This window comes from Apiospora kogelbergensis (assembly GCF_038363985.1).
Source record: "Apiospora kogelbergensis strain CBS 113332 chromosome Unknown utg000008l_segment0_segment0, whole genome shotgun sequence".
NCBI classification, from domain to species: domain Eukaryota; kingdom Fungi; phylum Ascomycota; class Sordariomycetes; order Amphisphaeriales; family Apiosporaceae; genus Apiospora; species Apiospora kogelbergensis.
In genome coordinates, this window is record NW_027117425.1 from 2,592,312 (window position 1) to 2,612,922 (window position 20,611).

Consider the following 20,611-nt stretch of genomic DNA (forward strand, 5'->3'; position numbering starts at 1 on the left):
AAAAATTGTCGGGCGACTACGTGAACTTGGTGTGGATGATGTCGGGGTTCTCGTGCCAGTCGTCTATGCTCACCCACATCTGCGACATTGTCAGTTAGCGTCGCACGACCAATAGGGACCGGGTGGGAAAATAGACATACCTTTCTGAACGTGCTGAGACCCGCCAGAATACTACCGCCTATCCACGTCGAGTACTTCCTCTCGGGCGGGGCGAAGATCTTGATGCGCATATCCTTGACGGCCAGCTTCTTAACCTCGTTCAGTAACCGGTCGCCGAAGCCCTTGGTCAGCGTGCTGCCGCCGCTGAGCACAATGTTGCTGAAGAGGGATTTGCGGAGATCCAAGTCGGTGCGGTTGATGGCGTCGGTGACGATTTGCTGCACACCGGGGTACTCCAGGCCGATGATCTCGGGGTCGAACAGGATCTCGGGCGCGCGGAAGCGCTCGGGGCCGACCTTCAGCCGGTGGCCGTCCGGGAGGACGTAGTCGACGGCCTTGGTCTGATCCATCTTGGTCGAGGCCCACTCCTTCTCCTCGCGCTTGGGGTCGGCCGCCACATACGAGACGGACTCCTTGATCAGCCGGACCACTTCCTTCTCGGCCGAGGTGTGGAAGATGTAGCCGCTTTTGCGCAGCAGGGTTTGCATGTACTCGGTCACATCGCGGCCGGCCACGTCGATACGGCGCATCGACGAGGGGATGGCGAAACCTTCGTATACGGGTACGGCATGCGACACGCCATCGCCGGAGTCGAGCACGCATCCCGTCGTCCGGCCGGAGGCATACAGCGAGAGGACGGCTTGGATGGAGGTGTAAAGGGCTGGTACGTTGAAGGTCTCGAAGAGGATCTGGGCGGCGGTGTCACGGTTGGCGCGGGGGTTCAGGGGCGGTTCCGTCAAGAGGACGGGGTGCTGTGCAAGGCGGCGAACGCAGAGTTAGTATAGGGCACACGGGAGATGGGCAAGCTGCTGCATGTGGGCATACATACCTCTTCACTCATAGCGTTGAGCCCTTCGCTGTAGACGTACTCCCAGATCTTCTCCATATCGTCCCAGTCGGTGACGATGCCGTGTTCCAAGGGATAGCGGATTTTGAGCAGGCCACGGAGCTCGGTCGCGGCCTTTTGTCCTATGAAGACGTCACCCTCCAATGCACCGGCGAGGACTCGGAGGTGCTTTGGGCGTCCGACGAAGGATGGGAAGTAGCAGGCGGGGAGATCGGTTCCCGCGTAACCGGCTCTTATGGTGCCGGAGCCATTATCGAGCACGATGGGTGCGTTGTGTAGAGGTTCCCCCATGTTGTCGGCCTGGTGTTATCCGATTTCCCAGATGCATGTGTGTTCGACCTGCGTCGTCGTGGGCTGCTCGGCGGTGGTTGGCAGGTGCGTGCACGACGTGGAGTCGTCTGTTTGCGAAAGAAGCAGCGGGTTCAGCAACAGCGGCCGACGGGCTGAAGCTCTCAAAGGGCTCAATGGCTACGCAGGCGAGGTCAGACGGCCCAAGATCCAAGATGCGCGGGCTGACGGGTCGGACCACGGGAATCAGCTTGGCGGCGTGTGGTTGCGGTGGTGGTAGCGGTGGTGGTGGAATGGAGAAGGAGTGGTCTATTGCCCCATAGCAGAGCTCACGGAACGCGTTGGCCCCAAATTGTCATGTTGCCAAAAGTTCAGGAGCTCTTCTTGTCTGGCCTGCACGTCCCCCAATTTGACCCCCCTGTCAACCCGCAGGCCGTGCAGGGCGTGTTTTGATTGGCCTGGCTAGTCTGGCTGGCCTAGTTTGGCATGGGGAAAGGGAAAAAGGGAAAGCACCAGCCAGCAAGACTGGGGGGTCGCGTTCCCCGAAGCACAGGCCGTCAACAGCCAGTGGCAGGTGGTGATGGACTCACTCACTTCTTCAACACCTTGTTCGTTCTGTTCTGCAGAGCCCATACCCGACCGGGGCCGATTATTGCCCGGGCCCGGCAGAACGTCCCATCAATTGCTTGCCGATCGTAGTCCACCAAGGCCGTCAGTTGCAGAGATATTGATCAGGTGTGTTCCAGCCTGCGCCTCGCGGCAGAGCGATAGTCGACTCCCCCGCATTATCATCATCTTACAAAGCAGCGCAGCCCTTATATCTCTTCGTCATGTTCCAGGAACTATGCTCCATAATACGGCGGTAGAATAATCCCCGTGTATCAGGGTGCGGGGAAAGTGCTTGCGACTGTGAGACGCATCAAACTAGCCGTGGCCATCAGCGGCTGCTACCCCCAAATCCTTCACTTACACGAGTCAACTTGGCCCACCTCTATAGCCGCGGATGTGGATATCGTCGATTCAGACAGCATGTATAATAACCTAACGGCATCGCCTACTCGGACAGAAGCCATTGGCAACAGGAATCTCATCACTCCCGACGCTCTCACCCAGACACTTGAGTGTAGTTAAGAACCCACACACACCACCCATACGATCAGCATCAAGACAAACCGGAGACTACCTAGATAGGCGTGAGCCAAAATGGCTTCCAAGGAGCCCTACACGCCACCGGCGCCCTCGCCCATCCCCCCTCACCGTCCTGATCGTCGGCGCCGGCTTCGCGGGCCTCACGGCTGCCATCGAATGCCACCGCCACGGCCTGCGGCCCATTGTGGTCGACAAGTTCCGCGCCCTGAAGCCGCTGGGCGACATCATCAGTTTCGCCTCCAACAGCTCGCGCATCTTCGAGCGCTGGCCGGGCGTCGCCGAGCAGATGGAGCCCATCACTCTGCGGCCCAAGGACGGCTTCGGGATCCGCGCCTCCACCACGGGCGAGACCCTGCTGCAGCAGCGCTGGACAGACGAGCAGAACAGCTGGGGCAACCGCTACGACGGGCACCGCGGCGAGTATCACACCATCGTGTACCGGCACGCGGTCGAGGACTTGGGTATCGAGGTGCGGTTGGGTGCGAGCGTGGCCGACTACTTTGAGACCGACTCTGACGGAGACGGTGGTGGAAGTGCGGGGGTAATTCTCGAGTCCGGCGAGAAGATCACAGCCGACGTCGTCATAGCGGCCGAGGGCGTGCGGTCCAAGGGCCGCACCACGGTGCTGGGCTACGACGACCGGCCCAAGCCGTCGGGCTACGCCGTCTACCGGACCTGGTTCGAGACCGCCAACACGATCGCGACGGACCCGGACTTGAAATGGCTGGTCGAGGGCGGCGACAAGCATATCTGCTGGCTGGCGCCCGACATCCACTTCATCATCGCTGTCCTTAAGAACGGACAAGACATCTCGTGGGTGTGTACACACAAGGACACCGAGGACATCGACGAGTCGTGGCAGCTCGAGGCGCCCTTAGCCGATGCCCGCAAGGTCCTCGCCGGCTGGGAGCCGACGATCCAGAAGATCCTCGACAAGACGCCCGAGCCCCTCGTCGACTGGAAGCTCGTGTTCCGCGACCCCCTCGAGAAGTGGATCTCCCCGCTCCGCCGCATCGCTCTCATCGGCGACGCGGCGCACCCGTTCCTGCCCACCAGCATCCAGGGCGCCAGCCAGTCCATGGAGGACGGCGCCACCATCGCCGTGTGTCTGCGGAAGGCGTGCGAGCGGGCGGCAGCGGCCGCCGCCACCACACCTCAGACCAACGGCGACACAACGACCGCGGCCGAGACGCGCGCGCGGGCGGTGAAGGAGGCCACGGCGACCTTCGAGGCCCTGCGGTACGAGCGCGTCAAGAGCGCCCAGAAGACGGGCACGCAGACGCGCGACATCTGGCACAAGGCCGACTTCGCGGCGGCCCGCAAGGACCCCGAGAGCCTGCGGCTGCGCCGCGAGGGCTGGCTGCTCAACTTCGACGCCGAGCGCTACGCCGAGGCGTGGTACGACCGCACCGCCGACGCCGTGCGGGACAAGGGCGTCGTCGAGGCCCGACAGTTGCACGTGCCGGAGGGCGCGCGGTTCGGGTTCATGGAATATGAGACTTGAGATCAGCATGTTTAGATTGAACTGTGTAGAACGAGTTGGATAGAAGTAAACATATTCGGCTGTGTTGTCCATGCTCTGATATCCAATATAAAGCGTTTAACCTTTGCTTTTGTGTTCAAGGTGTTGTTTCCGCGATATTTGTCTATGGGGTTATTGCTTAATTGGAAAACACAAATGAACTAGTTTTGTACACATGAATACTCAAATTATATATACCCTACTAATTTACAGTTTGAATGAACTAAACCCCGATACATAACTAATGCCTATAATGCGTCTATCACATAAGGAAATTTTATACACACCCCACGTTGGGCTTGCGCCACGGCAGTCGAGCTGACTATGCTTTTCTCTTGTATCTTTTGGCTCATGTGTCGATGGCCTTTATCTGCTTGTTGCTGCGTCCTCGCCTTCTTTCCGTTCGAGTACTACAAGTACTGCCGTCACCTAGTGGCTTCCCTTCTTGTGGCCGCCTTTGCGGGAAGAACCGCTTGAGTGCTTGGTCGCGGTGGCCTTGGTGGTTTTGGCCTTTGTGGTAGTGGCTTTGGTGGTGGTGGCTTTGGTGGTGTCAGCCTTTGTTGTCGTGACGTCGGTTGTAGTCGGCTTTACGTTGGTGGTGGTGCTAGTCTTCAGGGTGGTTGCGTGGGGTGGCTTGGTTGTGGTCGACGCACGCGATGATGCCGTCTTGGAATGGGATGCCGATGGTGAAGCTTTGGGGAGAGGGCAAGAGGCGTCGCGCTTTTGGCCTGGTGCGTTACCGCCCTGGCACTGGGTCGCCACCCACCGCTCTTGGTATGGAGTGTGCTCCAGCCAGACCCGGTACGAGGCTTGCTTTGGGTTTACCGGCATGAAGTCGTCCGATTTCTGGTTGTTGTCGTACTGAACCAGGACCTTTCCCCGTGCCGTCTTGTCAGTGATCTCCTGGAACTCGTTCTCGTCAGTCGTTTGGGGTCTGATGTAGCCCCTTTTGACGATGGGGACGCCACTGAACGGAGTATTGGGTCCGAACAGCGTGTTCAACAACTGGTTCGTCCGGGCATGCTCAAACACGGGTTGGCCATTGGCATCTTTGTCGCACGCATTGTTCGTGTGTACGCAAGATGCCGATACGTAGATGTGCGGCTTGGCGGCTTTGCTGAGGGGACCTCCATCGGCGGCCAGCGCGGCTGGCTTTTCGTAGTGGGCATGTCCATTCTGAATGGCCGTGTCTATCCTAGCACGGTCCTGTGCCCTGCCGGCGTCCGGCATCAGCCCCGTTTCCATGAAGTGGGATATCCAGACTCCCTTTTCGGAAGCGATGACAATGGCCGTGCAGCCATGGATACCCCATATCATCTTGTTGAACGCCTTGGCGCCGAAGTCGTGATATTTGGCGACGGCTTCGTGTTTCTGCCATGGAAGGTCTTCGGTGGCGGGGTCTTTCAAGTTTTGGATCACGTATTTGTCGACGTCCTTGATATTGGACGCAGGCATCAGGTTCCGCTTCTCCAGCGCAGTGATAGCATCGTCTTCGAGTGTGGCAGTGGCAGCAAGCGTGGGAACCACCTCTTCGGCTACGGATCTCTTGGGGCGGGTGTTGCACAAACCCCCTTTACCGCACTCGGCACCGCATATGTAGTTGGGACTGGCACGGGCTGAGAGACTGCCAGATGCGAGATGGCTGGAGGAAAGGCCACTCGGCGACGCTTGGGCACCGATTGCTGCGCCAAGAATGGCGAGCAGTCTGAGACGGCTCATGTTCGAGGAGGACATAATTGGTGTTAATGAGGAGTTGAGCAGGAGTTGAGCAGGGCGAGACGGTAGATTGATGCAGTGTCTTGGAGATGGAGATGAAGATGATATGATGGTAATGTCAAAGATAGGTGCTTTCCGCTTCCCCTTTATATTGTTCTCTTGCACATAGTCCTAGAAAGGTTTACCAGGATAATCGAGGACTTCATGAAGCTATACCTAAATGCCATCCTTCGAGTCCCACTGGATACTCATCTCTTACTTCAACCGATCTCTCCAAAGCCTACGCATGAGTTCCAAGGTAGTAGTAGGACTTACTGGAAGTCCACTCAACGATACACCTGTGATGACCCGACATATTGCTGGGCCCCCGGTTGGAAGACGCAAATAGGCTCAACAATTCCGATAGACGCCCATTTGAAAAGTCGCCGGAGAAACTATAGGTAATAAATAGCACCAATACCACATAGTTTCCACTATACACCCCCGAAAGCAGGCTGAGACTATACAGATCACTCTGTCGGTCATCTCCGCGAACCTTTGCACATGGATATGGCTTATCGGAGGGATAATCCGGAGGATCTTGAAGTTGTACTGGGTTCCCTGTTTTGGCGAGCCGAACGAGCTAATGGCGTGCTAGCAGTCTCGGGTGTGACATCGCATTCCTAGATCGGATCAGGATCACAGGCATCGCAGTGGGGGCCGCACTGGTTTGTTCCTGGCTTGTTCCTAAATATAGGAGCAAATGGCATTCGCATACTCCACCATCGGCACGAGGCGCAGGCGGCGCGTCGCCTGGACATCACCTTCATCTCGACAAGTGCGGTCCCCAATTCAATTCGATTGATTTTGACTTGTTCACTAACCAGAATCCCCCATTACCATCCAGCCATCCAAAAACTATCAGAAACCATGGACGGCGACAAAGCATTAGTCGAAGACAATCAGCCCGAATGGACGAAGGAATACAACCCTTACACGCTACAAGCGGCTGCAGTTGAAGAAAAAACTGTGCCTGCTATCAAAGAGTTCATGGAGACCGTTCTGGCTCGCTGTGAAGGCCCAGACTACAGGGAATTGCGAAACATGGTGTTTCAGGAACTTGTTCAATCCGAACAGATGCCTCTCATTGCCTACATGCTGGACCATGATGACACCCTCGCGTCTTCAATCCAACCCATCGCCATCCTCGAGCACGCGTCCAAACCTCTTATTGACGCGCTCGTCGCCCACGGCTGGGACATCAACACCCAGAACCACTCGGCCATGGCAGGCCCGACGACTGGGAGAAAGCGGTTGCTGGACTACCTGGTCACGGAAGGCGAGGGAAAAGAGTCGTTGGCGCGGTGGCTAGTCGAGGAGAAAGGCGCGAAGCTGGACGGTTACACCGATGGCCACGGCGAGCCGCCGCCGCCGTTGCTGGAAACGTGCGCCGCGCGGGGCACCGTCGCCATGTACAGGTTTCTGGAGGAGCACGGTGCGCGGCCCTGCCCCCGCGCCCTTCACCTCGCGGCCGTGACGGCCGCGTCGAGGCGTACGGACCCGGCCCACGACGAGAGCACCAGCGCCGAGATGCTGAGGTTTCTGGTCGAGGAGCGCGGGGCCGATGTGAACGGCATCGACTCGGACGTCTCTCACCAGCCCATGAACACGCACTTCGGTACACCGATCGCGTATGCGGCCAGGTGTCCATCTGGTACGGCTGTGGTCAAATGGCTGCTGGAGAAGGGCGCCGACCCCAGCATCAAAAACCCTTTCTACCCGCCGTTTGACGCCTTTGAGTGCGCGAGAGAGAAACATTCGGACGAGATTCTATCCATCCTTCAGGCTTGGAAGGAACGGAACACCATCATTCCTCAATAGCTATATATATATATCATGATATCCCGTAGAGATGGTATGGTCAGTCTCAGAAGCTTCTTAGTTGGGACCGGTAACGCCGAAATAAATTAGGTCCATGCTCTAGGTAGGCAATATGCTTGTTTTCAGACTGGGCGATTATCTAAGCGCAAGTCGCGTATTGCAGGCAGATCGCGATATTATGCTACCAAATAAGTTTTGGAATCTTTGACAAACCAAAGGAAGTATGAACAACATAAATACCAGTATCATGTTGGTTTAGCTTTTACAGTAATGATAGATTTCCTGAAAACCCGCCCATGCTCTTGTGCTGCGAGGGATGGCCAAGGCTCAATAATGCAGACCGACCTGGTCTGAGCATGGAGGAAGGAGTCTTGGCTTAAGAACGATCGAGAGACTACCGAGGCTTCATCACATTTATATTTGTCTGTATTCTGAGTCACTTTGTTCAATTCCAGCTCATATGCATTTCTCTAGCGGGATCATTCCTTATCGAGCCGAAGTTCATCACTGGTTTTTTTCGACGGGATGCCACGAGAGCGTATGCGACTAACGACAGAGATCCGACAAGGAAAATACCACAACGTAGGAAGAAGATAAACAACATATGTGCGGTGAAAGAAATGAATCGAGCAAGTTTGCCAATGAAACTAATGAAGGTATGAAGAAAAGACTGAGACAAAAGCAATATCGCTGTTGTCGCTACCACCACAGAATCCCATTGCCAATTTCTGCACAGTCGGGAAACATCATGCACCACGCCCCCGATTACATGCTTGACATCGAGTAGACCTATCGAGTGTAGCTTTAGTGAGAGGGGAACATAATGGACTTGAGGAGTCATACTTTCGAATGGGCTTCCGGCGCTCCATTTCCTGACATCGACGACAAGACAATATGTTGGCCCCAATACCACACTGCTGGCATATTCTGGGTTACGTCTGCGAACGGTATGTTGGATGTAGTCGATATGATCAACCATTGACATGTACTGATCCATCGAGAACGCTTCCACTCTTACCCGTAAGTCGTCCCTCGGTTCTCGTTGATGGTAGATGGGTCGTTCAGCCATTTCTCTGCCCATTTCGTTGACCGATTTTGAGGATTGTCTGCCGCTAGATGAGTAAACCCATTCCTCCCTCCATAGTTGCTTGAGTTCTGCTCCAGCGAGTCCCGGATGTATGCAGAATATCCATGCTCTTGAGTCCGAATGCACGTCAATAGCTTTTACCCACGTTGGGCCCTTTACGGGAAATGGCTTATTCTGTTCGATCGGCATCATGATACAATCCTGTGCTTTGAAAAGTCTAACGCTTGAAGGAAGGCTTCGGACCATGATGACCGAGTAAATACAACCCGTATGGCTGGAAAACTCACCATACTTTCCAAGCCTGTTGACGAGAGAGGTATAAACGGGAGCGTCGTAGAACCGCCTGCTTTTCATGACAAGGACTTGTCCGCGTAGCCGAACGTAGGTATTTGGCGAGATTTCCTCAAGAGGAATAGCATAATCCCATAAAGAGTGCAGAGAATCGGACTTGATGATTCCATAACGCCTACCCCTAATTTCTTTGAAAACCAGTCGCACATTGATGGCTTCGTTGGTTAGCGTCGTTGGCCACGTTGGACCCGCGGGTATGACCGGAATCCTGGACGACTGGGCAAACTGTGATAGGGTGGTGGCTAAAGCACTCAAACGAGCTGGGCTCCGAGTTTCAATCTGATTCCACGCAAAAATGGAGTTGTCGTTGGAGGTCTTGATTATCTCCTCTTGCAATCTTCGAAACGCTTCTCCACCCCCTTCGCCATAGAGCAGATTCATGTTTATGCGGAAGATACCAAGTAACGAGTACGACATATCTTCCTCGCGGCTAGTTTGTCTTTGAGAAGCCCAGCTCATTCTCTCAGCGATGGAGACTTTGGAAAGGTTTAACACACCCCGGTGGTGAAATCGTCCCTGAAGTATTTGTTGCTCGATGCCTGTAATATACGATACGCCATCTGACAGTTCGAACCTGTCACCTATCAGCTCCCATTCGGCCGAGTAGAACTCGAGGCGCGATGGGCTAAGTAGCTCCTGTAGCGTCCAGCCTCTTGTGAACCAAACGCTCTCGCGAAAAGAATTGGAGCTACTTGGGTACGGAACATCTTCCAGGTAAGCGTAACACACCTGGGCCATGGCGTACCAATGGAACATGGAGTTGATGGACTCGGATAGTTCGGCGCTGCTGCTTTTATCAATGCCTAACTGATGTGAGATGGCAGACGGCAGATAGGTGTGCAATGAGACACTCACAGCAAGTGTCTACCCATGCGAAGGTGAGCCCTTCTTTCTTGGCCAGCTCACAGCATTGCTTGATCTTAGCATAACCACTCTTCCCTCGGGGAGGCGACTGTCGCATCTCCTCGAAGGAGACTTCTTGCCCTTCAATCCATCTGTGCGAGAGTATTGCATAGGGCGGGATGTTCTGTGGCCCGAACTCCTCCAGCTTCAGAGTGGACGTGTTTATGAGCCTCATGTTGTTTGCTTGTCACAGGTGGTGGAAGGTAGCGATGTGGAACCGGTGGGCCGCTGGTACGTGCGCCTGTACCTGTCACTGTCAGCCTGTCTTCCCCCAAAGTTCCAGACCCTTTTTTTGTCCCAGGCCGGCATCGGCCAAACCTCTAGCGAAATCGCACGAAATGGCCAATCAGAGTGGCGGCAATAAGCAGGCCTGGATATTTCCTTTGGCTGGCGTCATCGTGAACATCCATACCGTTTTGTCACCTGCACCGCCCATTCCTGATTCCAGCAGAGATAATTGGGAAGATGAGGGCTGTCGAGCTTGCATGCCGCCGTGGCGCGGCTTTCAATGTATGTCTGACGCGCAAACAGCCAATCTGTCGGGTCGGCGCCTGAGCTTGCTCACTGACTGATCGTACGAGTAGCGCCTAGCCACGAGAACCCGAATTGCAGGCACCCGATCCTTCGCGACACCCTCTTTCGACAGCACGAATCCACGCATACCGCCCTACTTCAAGCTTCTCAAGAACTATGAGAAGGTCCGCGAGGTCTTGGGGCGGGGCACCGCCCTGACCCTGGCCGAGAAGATCCTGTACTCGCATCTGGCCAATGTCGAGGAGTCCCTGATGACCAACACCAACGGCGGGCGCAACATTCGCGGCAGCGCCAACCTCAAGCTCAAGCCCGATCGTGTCGCCATGCAAGACGCCTCGGCCCAGATGGCCCTGCTCCAGTTCATGACCTGCAACCTCCCTTCGACTGCCATCCCCGCGAGCATACACTGCGACCACTTGATTGTTGGCGAGCACGGTGCCAAGGCCGATCTCGAGTCGGGTATCAAGGTGAACCAGGAGGTCTTTGACTTCCTCGAGTCTGCTGCCAAGAAATACGGTATTGAATTTTGGCCTCCGGGAGCTGGCATCATCCACCAGAGCGTCCTCGAGAACTACGGTGCACCTGGTCTGATGATGCTTGGCACTGACAGCCACACACCCAACTGTGGAGGTCTTTCGACCATTGCTATCGGAGTGGGTGGTGCTGATGCCGTAGAGGCTCTCGTCGGCGCACCCTGGGAGCTCAAGGCTCCCCGTGTCCTCGGTGTTGAGCTGAAGGGCCAGCTTAGCGGCTGGGCGTCGCCCAAGGATATCATTCTGAACCTGGCTGGACAGCTCACCGTCCGCGGAGGAACTGGCTTCATTGTCGAGTACTTCGGACCTGGCGTTGAGACCCTTAGCTGCACTGGTATGGCTACTGTTTGCAACATGGGAGCTGAGGTTGGCGCTACCACGTCCATCTTCCCCTTCAGCCCTGCACACGTTAGATACCTTGAAGCGACCCACCGCCATGACGTCGCGGCGGAAGCCAAGAAGTTCTCTGATATCGTTAAGCTGAGGGCCGATGATGGCGCAAAATATGATGAGGTAATCACTATCGACCTGTCCTCTTTGGAACCTCACATCAACGGCCCTTTCACTCCCGATCTGTCTACCCCCTTGTCGCAATTCAAAGAAACCGTGCAGGAGCAGAAGTGGCCTGAGAAGCTGTCCGCCGGTCTCATTGGTAGCTGCACAAACAGTTCTTATGAGGACATGACCCGCGTAGAAAGCATGGTGCGGGAAGCCTTGGAAGCAGGGCTGAAGCCAACCTCTGATTTCTACATCACGCCTGGTAGCGACCAGATTCGCGAGACTCTGGCTCGTGATGGTCCCCTCGAGACCTTCAAAGAGGCGGGTGGTACTGTCTTGTCCAATGCATGCGGTCCTTGTATTGGCCAGTGGAAGCGTCAAGATGGTGTCGAGAAGGGCACGCCCAATGCTATTCTCACTTCCTACAACCGAAACTTCCGTGGCCGGAATGACGGAAACCCTGACACGATGAACTTTTTGGCATCACCTGAGATCGTCACGGCCATGTCATTCGCTGGTTCCACTACGTTCAACCCGATCACCGATAGCATCCCCACCCCTTCTGGCAAGGAGTTCCGTTTCACGCCTCCCTCCGGATTCGAGATTCCTGCCAAGCCATTCGAATCAGCCCGTCCCGAGTTCCAGGCTGTTATCCAGCCCGCTGATGCGTCAGTCAGCATTGCAATCTCACCCAGCTCAGAGCGTCTTGCGCTGCTTGAGCCCTTTGAGGCATTCCCCAACTCGGACCTCTCTGGTCTCCGCGTTCTAGTCAAGATTACCGGCAAGTGCACGACGGATACCATCTCCGCCGCTGGCCCCTGGCTCAAGTACAAGGGCCACCTTCCCAACATCAGCACCAACACCCTCAACACCGCGACCAATGCCGAGACCGGTGAAGTCAATGCCGCATATGACCTTGATGGCTCCAAGCACACTATCCCAGAGCTTGGACAGCGCTGGAAGGAGGCTCAACAACCCTGGCTGGTCGTTGCCGAGCACAACTACGGCGAAGGCTCCGCTCGTGAGCACGCCGCCCTGCAGCCGCGCTACCTCGGCGCGCGTATTGTGCTCTGCAAGTCGTTCGCCCGCATCCACGAGACCAACCTCAAGAAGCAGGGTGTCGTGCCCTTGACGTTTGCCGACGAGGCCGACTACGACAAGATCGGCGCCAGTGATGTAGTTGCCACGGAGGGCTTGTATGATATGCTGCGCAATGGCGGCAAGGGCGAGGTGAGCCTCCGGGTTCAGAAGCACAAGTCGGGTGAGGAGGTCGTCATTAAGACGAAGCATGCCATCAGTGAAGACCAGGCTCAGTTTATCCTGGCTGGTAGCGCACTGAACCTGCTGAGTAAGACAGCCTCTGTATGATCCTAGCCATATCAGTAAAAGCGATTTGTAGATGAGGGCCAAATTGTTGGATGAGTTGCCATGTATATACATACCATTTATTACGGCCTCTTTTTTATAACCGGGTACAGGGGACATAAGAAAAGAACAGACATATTTAACAGAGCATTGAAGAATAGAGTCATGTAGTCATGTAAAAAGAATTTCAGGGTTTATTTTTATGCAAAATGGCTATCCTGATCCATTCTAAAAGAAATGATGATCTGCCTCTTAACGCCTCTATCCCTTCGTCCCTAAAAAGTTGTATATACAAGAAGTGTTGGCCATGATATCGTGTCGTGAAATTGTGGGTGGGTGGTTAACCGGGAGTCTTTATGAAGAGACGGTATCGACGACCTTGGCTGCGGCGATTGGCCAGCCCAGGACGAGTGCAAGACCGGGGACGTAGCTATGAAGAGTCCGAGTCAGTACAGAATGTTCATATATATATATATATATACGCTATGGTTGTGAGCGAAAGGGGATAAAACATACACAATGCCTGTGCGGCGGGCTTGCTGGAAGAGACGACCGTAGTCGGCCGGCGCGGACTTGGTGCTGCTGGCGAAGAGCCGGGCCTGGGTGGAAGCGAAGCGGGCAGTGGCCCGGGTGGCTTGACGGAAGATTTGGGAGTTCATCTTGGGAATGGGTTTTTGGTTGGGTGAATGACTGAAAGTCTTAGTGTTTGAGATGATGTAGTAATATGGTAGAGTGAGGATGAACTCGAAGGTAGACAGATGGATGTATGTGGTGATGTGAGATGCTGGTGATGGACAAGATCTAGAAGGAAGGATCACGAGCGAAGTTCGGCAGTTTATATATGACCAAAAATTCAAAATTCTGTCTTCTTCTGCAGCCATCCCTTTCTGGCACATGTCAGGGCTGCATTTGCATTTGCATGGTCCCTAATCGTCATTCTGGGGGCGGAGGGAGGCAGGACCCGAGATCCTGGCTCGTCCCCTCCCGAGATATTGCGACTGCAGGCGGTCGCCCAGTCCCGGCGGGCGCCTCAGCACGCTGCAGGAGGCGCCGCAACAGGCAAAAACAGGGGAAAGCCATCGTCATTTCCCTAGAAGGGGACCCTGGCAGGCTCCAGCAAAAGGCCATCACGAGTTCATCTTAATTCTGGGAATCCGGAGAAAAGCTTTCTCGTTTTTGCGGGTGAAATCGTCATGGTGCGGTGGTTGTTGCGGCGGATGGTGCCATGTTGTAGTCGCCGTCGTTCGATGTGGTGTGATACAGCATTAAAAAGGCCGGAAAACCTTGGCTGTGCTGGGCCTGGCTAGGCTGGTCGCTCGCTCATCAATTGAATTGTCGCTTCTGGGGCGCGCTTATTTGCTGGCATTGCGCATTGCCCACCCACCACCCTTCCACCACCACTGCTGACTGCGGCCGGTCCGGCGTGGGGCCCTGAACCTTTTCGTTGTTCGGGGGTTACGGCTGGCTGACCACGCTTTACCACGGAGAGAGGATACAGTAAGGCCATCTTTCGATAATTTGAGGCTGAAGCATCCAGATGCTACCCGGCCTGGTCAGCACTGCATTGAATCTATCCTATCATTGATCTGGCATATCCAAGCAATTAGTAATTGACTATCGGCTTCCCATGTTTCCTATCCTGCCAGATGCCCGAGCAAGATTAAACCAAAAGCTGACCAGATTCAAATCCCCGTCATCCCCAATTCGTTCAACCATGCTTGCTTTTTCCATTTATCAATTTCCGCGAAGCAAAGCCTGCCGCCTGACCTAACTTGACCGCCAAATAAGAAGACTATCCTGCTTACCGCTGGGTCCTCCCCTCAATCTCAATCAATCTGTAATGGATTGAATCTGTCCCTTTGCTCGTACGACTCGCCGAATTGAATCTCAGCGCTCTTGGGGAAGCCAGCGCATTACAGTGAGATGACTCACACGCGCGCGCCCTTTGGCAGTACCCCGTATCCTTCCATCAATTCCTTATTTCATTCCGTCATGCTAGGCTGTCCTTTGCTAGCGAGCATCATAAGACTTGCACCTACCTCCGTTGATTCGCGCACCTTCCCGCATACATCGTTCTATTGACCTGAACCGAATAGAACCGTCTACTCACCCGTCTCGCTCGTATACAATAACAGAGCCGAGTATATGTTCAAAGATGCGTGGCTTGCACGCAAAGGTGGCGGATGCGTCTGCCCCGCCACGTGGATGAACCCACGGTGATTTCTCTGGAGGGCAAGACACATGGATTCGACTTTGGTAGGCAAAAGCCGTATAGCTTTTGAGTGTTGCCGTCTATACCACTCTTAACCGATCCCGGCTTGATGGGTTCAAAGCCAAGGTCAGGTCTCATCATTCATGCACACACCTTCCAAACAGAGAAAGACAGGATCGGAACAATGTTTAACCTGCCGAAGAACAGGAGTGAGTGCACGGACCACGTGATCGCTAGTTGTTGCTGCCATTGTATTCTGCCGTGGCCTATCTGCTCTCACGCGCCAAAGGTATCTCCCAATTTGTTTTTGATTTTTAACGACGACTGCAGGGCCCCTTGACGGGTTTTCATCTAAGTGGAGGTAATTGCATCGAGCAGACGATTCGGCCATCTCAGTCTCACCTCCGCCAGCCTTTGTGCGCCACGTGGGCTGAGAGTTAATTCATCGAGTGCTGCTGCGTTGCCACCTATCGAAGGCGGCAAAGAGCGCGCGCGCCGGACGGAGGACAATCAAGCCAAGCTGGTGCCCCACCATCCGCAACCAAATCAACTCGTGCTTGTTTATGACCCGACACGTCCAGAGTGCTCCTATCATATCACCCTTTCTGGGAGACCGGGTAATCTTGTGCAGGAGTTCGGGCTCGGTTTCTGCTCTGTTTTTTCCCCTTCATGTTTTCTCAGTGATGATTTGCATAGAGCTCAGTAAGTTTGTCTGTTTCCTCTTTGAGTACTATTTACTCTCATCTCCATGTTCATTCCACCCGTCGATGATGAGCAATCTGGTAAAAGGTCGGACAACTCTCAAACCACTTCTGGTTCTGGAATCTATATCCGCCGATCGATGCCAACGCCGACCGAAAGGAAGGCGCACATCAACACGTCTTGTTCGAGCTTGATAGATCGCATCATTTCTTGCACTCCAGATCACCAAGTCTTAGAAAGATAGAGATCAATGCCAGAACTCATTTCTGGCTTGGCCGCAATTTTGGAGCTTGGTATCAGTATGCCGCTATAGAGCCAAGCCAAAGGCCGCGGCCAACAGTTTGAGCCTAGCTCAAAGCAATGTGTCAGCGAGATGCAGACTTCGAAGCCGCCGTGGTGAGCAGCATGACGTTACAATAAAACTGAAAAGACCTGAGACGGGTGGAATTGATTTCGACTTTCGAACCAACACAGCCCCGCCTTCCTTCCGCCCACAACTACTATTCATCACCTTTAACTAACCACCATCGTCCCAGGCATAATTCACTCATTGGGTATATACGATTTAATTCCTATCGCCCAGTGTCAATCTGCATCGCAAAACCTATAAATCGTATACTCCGACAACAACTGTGTCAGCCGGCTGCGCATGCATGATTTCTCTTCCGCTACAGGGCAGGCAAGATAACGTATGTATAGGCAAACACCCTTGTTTCATGGCTGGCGCTTGCCGATCCTTCACTCGACTTACTTCCCGCGCCAACTCTGTCGTCGCAACAATCCAAATGTGCATTTTTCATCTTGATTTTGAGTCTCATGGTTGCTAATCTCTTCAAATAGCCACTTTTGGGAAGTGCACATTTCCGCAACGGGCACATTGAGTACAATGATCCGGCCACTTTCTGAGCCCAAATTGACCGTAGACCTGCCCCCATGGTCCCGCGGACATCATCCTCGTCGGTTACGACAATGTCGTCCAGATCTTCATCTGAACTATCATCTGATCCCGGCACACCGGTGACCAGACCCGGCTCAGCCGGCACTGGGAGTAGTGCCTACAACAACAACCTCGGCAAACAGTGTACTGAAGATGGTTGCAGCAAACTGTGCTTTACCGGCGACCCTCGCTGTCAGCTGCATGCGGGACACAAGCGGGGCAGCACTCCCTTCGCGAATTCAAACAATCTCAGGTCTGCGGCTTCAGCGACGTCGGGCCCGGCTGGATCAAAGCACATGCAGACGAGGTTGGGAAATTCTCATAAAAATTCAGACCACCTGAAGTCACATGCTGTCGAGGATACACTGTTATCCCCATCTGAGCGCCGGCCAGATACGTTCACAGTATCTCCTCAATCACAAAACCACGGCAGTCCCAAAAGGGTGTTAGATGCCAAATTCATAGCAAGGAAAACAGTTAGTAAACCGAAGCCAACCCAGCCAAGCTCAAACTTAGCTGCGGCAACCGAGGCCGAAATTGTGGTTGCCTCATCCCCCGAGCCTGCAGTTGAGAACGAGGAGAAGAATCAAGATGAGGAGCCGACCGGCCCGCCGCGAAAAAAGACTCGAACAAGTCCGACAAGGACGGAGCCTAGCCTCCGCCCCACGTTAGGTTCTGCGAGAAACGAAAAAGGTCACTTTCCAACGACATTGCCGCCAAAGCCGTCGCCCCTAGAAAGCTCGCGAGCCGATGATCGGCGCAGAATTGGCGAGAACAAAAACTTCAACTTGCGCGCGCAGACTGAAAATCCATCGCCTCCGGCAAATGGAAGTGTGGGCCGTGGAAACGTTTACGATAATACCAGGGCAAAGGACTTTCCAATCCGAGACGTCTTTAAGACCCAGACGAGGGGCGATGCGGAGAGCGTGAATGCACCCAAGCAAGTCCAGCGTATTCTGGCAGCTCCGGTCCCGACACTTGGCAGGCCTTCCCCACCTTCCGTTCTGGCCAGCAGCAAGACACCAAACCCGCCGCCACTACCTGGTGCCGGAACAGCCCGAGTAGACGCGAATCAAACAGCCAGTCGTGCCGCTCACAACCCGTCAATTGTTGCGCCCCAACCCCAAGCTCGGAATCAAAACCATGCCCTTAATCGGGAAATTTCTTTTGGGCAGGGACAGCAAAAGACGGCCGTGCAATCGCAAAATTCCCTCTTTGATAATTTATTCCATCGACAAGATTCCCATTCGCAAGCGCCGAAGTCGTCCAAAAACAGCCCAAGACCATCGCCATTACCATCTGATACGGGAAACTTCAGCGCGTTTGGTCTACATCCGAATCTGAATGGACGCAAGACCAGTCTAGGGCGGTCGGAATCTCCCAACTCCGGGCTCTTGCGTCCACTGCAGGATTCAAAATCGCGATCACAACAGCCAGCCAGAAGCGCACAGATCAACAACGCGCAGGGCAGCAACGCCCAGTCAAGTGGTGTGTCGCACGCTACCAAAGTCCCTGAGCCAACGCCAAGCTCCAATACGCAAAACACGGCGGCGAATTTCGGGTTTGACTTAAAGATGCCAGGTCGCGGCTTTCTGATATTCGGCGATGCGTCGAGGGGAAACCAGCCAAGTGCTTCTCAACAGCCCTTTCAATCAGCACAAACAGCAGCGCAAAGGGCTCTCAACTATTCAACCACTTTTGCTACCAATGGGGACGTTTCAAACAGGGCCAGCCCACCATCGCCTCCACTCCCTCCAGCTGCAATGGCGCCTGCCAGTACTGGTCCACGCGCTCCCGTTGCCACAATGAATGAGGGACAAACTGGGGATCGATCATGTCCGATCAATTTAGATACAAGTAGCGATGAGGAGGAGCTGTTTGGGAGACCAATGGGATATGTCCGCCCGACTCCGCCACAGCCGTGTGCGACAGAAGAAATCCAGAAGATACAACAAACACGACAGACACAGAGGCCACAGCATAAACAGAAGGAGAAGCAGAAGATCACAAATCCAACTGTGGCAAACAGCGTGTCAACGAAGCCGACAGTAAATGGAGCACCGGCCGCGGCTGTTTCTGTCCCCAAACCTTCCGGCCCAGATCGGCCCTCGGTAGACCACCAGAAGCCTGCTACTGCCCCGGAAGCTGCTGCCAGTGTCCCTGGAGATGAAACCTCATTTCCGAGTAAGCTGTTGTTGGGACAACAAAGGCCAGCCCCAGCCCCGGAAGTCACTACAAACGGGATTGGCAAGAAACCCTCAGTCATGGCGCGGCCATCGATAGATCACCGGCAATCTGACCTTAATCCTACTCCTGCCCCTGATCCGGAAACGGTCGCAAATGGGTGTAATGGTAGGGTTTTGGACACAGACAGTCCACTAATGCCCTTTCGTAAAGCTGGTGCAGTCCCGAATTTGGCCGAGAACGTGTCGGGCGGTAAGAGCTCCGATTCGGATCGGCCGTTGATGGATCGTTGGAGAGCTAAGGCGGCCGCAAACGCAACTGCGAAACCGTCCGATGATAAAGGTTCAGGCGCCAATCGAACACTTTTGGGTCCAATTGGCAGCTCAGAGGTCGCGGCTGCTCGGGCTCAGCCGCAAGCCCGGGTCTTAAACGGATCAGATGCAGCCAAAACATATGGTGATCAAAGATCGGAAGCTTATCGGTCATTTACCAATACAGCATTTCGCGGTCAAACAGGTGCGGCTACCCAGGCCCAAACCATGGCCCAAATCCTGGGAAAAGTCAAGAGCACGGCTGCAATCGCATTGGAAGCGGAAGTTGCGTCGTTTGGTGATGAGGCGTTGGAGTCAGACCGTCCGCTGCTTATCCTGGACCAGCGTTGGAAGAACATTACGCCCCGGGAATGGCAGCAGCTTACGCCTGTCGAAAGGAGCACGGCGCTCGTGGATCGGCACGATGCAAACGAGTTTGACTCGGCTATCTACTCAAAAGCGAATGAGTCCAGTAATCCGAACTCAGGTTTTTATGGCGTCCCTTCATACGCCCTACGAGTAACCGCACCTCCGCGACCTGAACCCAAGTTTCTGGCGCACATCAATCCATGGACCCACTGGACACATGCCAGGACTCCAGAATGGCATGCAGAGAAGCAAGAGGAGATCAAGGCGCGGGGAAATCGCAAAGATCCCCGTAACTTCGGCCAGGCGGCCAAACGAGTGGCGGAAGGAAAGGCAACAAGAGGGCATCTGCCATCGTATAGGAAGCCAGAGCTGCCTGACCGGGTCAAGACAAACCCGTCGTGGATGGCGGCCCTGGCGGAGCTTAATAAGCTGAAGGAGGCGTACCATGCGGAGCAGCGCACGAAGACGCAACAACGCAAAAGGCGCCGCAAGGGAAAGACACGGCGACACAGCATCGAAACGTCGACGGGGATGGGGATGTCGATATGGACGATAGCTCAGGAAGTGTCGGCAATGAACCTGTACGGACAACCCAGCGTCCGACTGAGTTTGCCTTGCACAGGGGCAACTGGACGGTTATTCGGTGAATATACTGAGAGCGCCTCCAGTCTAAACACATATTAATTCGAACAAGAAGAGAGAGGATAAGAAGAACAGTAGTATAGTATAAAAACTCCCGAGCGTACAAACAGAAGGGAGCGGCGCTTCGCTCGCAACCCTTGGAGAATACAGGGGTTGGATGAGCGAGTTGATTTGGCACTCTGCTGCATTTTCTTGGCATTTGCAAAAGAAGAATGGCGTCCTCGTTTTGTTCTTGCTTGTAGGGAATAGCGTACTTGTCGGCATTATAAATATTACACACTTTCTATTGCTTATTCAAACATCGAAAATAAGATTCATGGGCCAATATGGCTAGTCGCTCGAGACAGATAAATTGTTCACCTCGAATATGTACTTTTCTTTTTGTTCCGATTGCAGTGCGAACGTTTCAGAGTGGTCCATCCTTTAAGGTGGTAAAAATAAT

General features: G+C 54.3%; 8 protein-coding genes across 8 annotated transcripts; 5 read left to right on the plus strand and 3 right to left on the minus strand.

Moving 5' to 3' along the window:
* Nucleotides 1–16: 16 nt before the first annotated feature.
* PG998_012775 (Actin-related protein- ARP1 class) lies at nt 17–1,297 on the minus strand (the record flags this gene model as incomplete). The annotated part of the gene is made up of 3 exons (XM_066879591.1): nt 17–79; nt 141–911; nt 989–1,297. 3 exons carry the CDS (start codon nt 1,295–1,297, stop codon nt 17–19), a joined length of 1,143 nt encoding a protein of 380 aa, XP_066725975.1.
* A 1,026-nt stretch (nt 1,298–2,323) lies between these two features.
* Nucleotides 2,324–3,947, plus strand: PG998_012776 (monooxygenase; the record flags this gene model as incomplete). Its single annotated transcript, XM_066879592.1, has 2 exons — nt 2,324–2,415; nt 2,510–3,947. 2 exons carry the CDS (start codon nt 2,324–2,326, stop codon nt 3,945–3,947), a joined length of 1,530 nt encoding a protein of 509 aa, XP_066725976.1.
* Nucleotides 3,948–4,621: 674 nt separating this feature from the next.
* On the plus strand, nt 4,622–5,585 carry PG998_012777 (uncharacterized protein; the record flags this gene model as incomplete). Its single annotated transcript, XM_066879593.1, has 2 exons — nt 4,622–4,696; nt 4,758–5,585. 2 exons carry the CDS (start codon nt 4,622–4,624, stop codon nt 5,583–5,585), a joined length of 903 nt encoding a protein of 300 aa, XP_066725977.1.
* Nucleotides 5,586–6,590: 1,005 nt separating this feature from the next.
* Nucleotides 6,591–7,541, plus strand: PG998_012778 (uncharacterized protein; the record flags this gene model as incomplete). The annotated part of the gene is made up of 1 exon (XM_066879594.1): nt 6,591–7,541. One exon carries the CDS (start codon nt 6,591–6,593, stop codon nt 7,539–7,541), a length of 951 nt encoding a protein of 316 aa, XP_066725978.1.
* Nucleotides 7,542–8,911: 1,370 nt separating this feature from the next.
* On the minus strand, nt 8,912–10,057 carry PG998_012779 (uncharacterized protein; the record flags this gene model as incomplete). Its single annotated transcript, XM_066879595.1, has 3 exons — nt 8,912–8,929; nt 8,953–9,495; nt 9,848–10,057. The coding sequence occupies 3 exons, from the start codon at nt 10,055–10,057 to the stop codon at nt 8,912–8,914; spliced, it is 771 nt and encodes a 256-aa protein (XP_066725979.1).
* Nucleotides 10,058–10,347: 290 nt separating this feature from the next.
* Nucleotides 10,348–12,815, plus strand: PG998_012780 (uncharacterized protein; the record flags this gene model as incomplete). The annotated part of the gene is made up of 2 exons (XM_066879596.1): nt 10,348–10,392; nt 10,467–12,815. The coding sequence occupies 2 exons, from the start codon at nt 10,348–10,350 to the stop codon at nt 12,813–12,815; spliced, it is 2,394 nt and encodes a 797-aa protein (XP_066725980.1).
* A 351-nt stretch (nt 12,816–13,166) lies between these two features.
* On the minus strand, nt 13,167–13,471 carry PG998_012781 (uncharacterized protein; the record flags this gene model as incomplete). The annotated part of the gene is made up of 2 exons (XM_066879597.1): nt 13,167–13,242; nt 13,329–13,471. The coding sequence occupies 2 exons, from the start codon at nt 13,469–13,471 to the stop codon at nt 13,167–13,169; spliced, it is 219 nt and encodes a 72-aa protein (XP_066725981.1).
* Nucleotides 13,472–19,386: 5,915 nt separating this feature from the next.
* On the plus strand, nt 19,387–20,211 carry PG998_012782 (uncharacterized protein; the record flags this gene model as incomplete). Its single annotated transcript, XM_066879598.1, has 1 exon — nt 19,387–20,211. One exon carries the CDS (start codon nt 19,387–19,389, stop codon nt 20,209–20,211), a length of 825 nt encoding a protein of 274 aa, XP_066725982.1.
* Nucleotides 20,212–20,611: the final 400 nt, after the last annotated feature.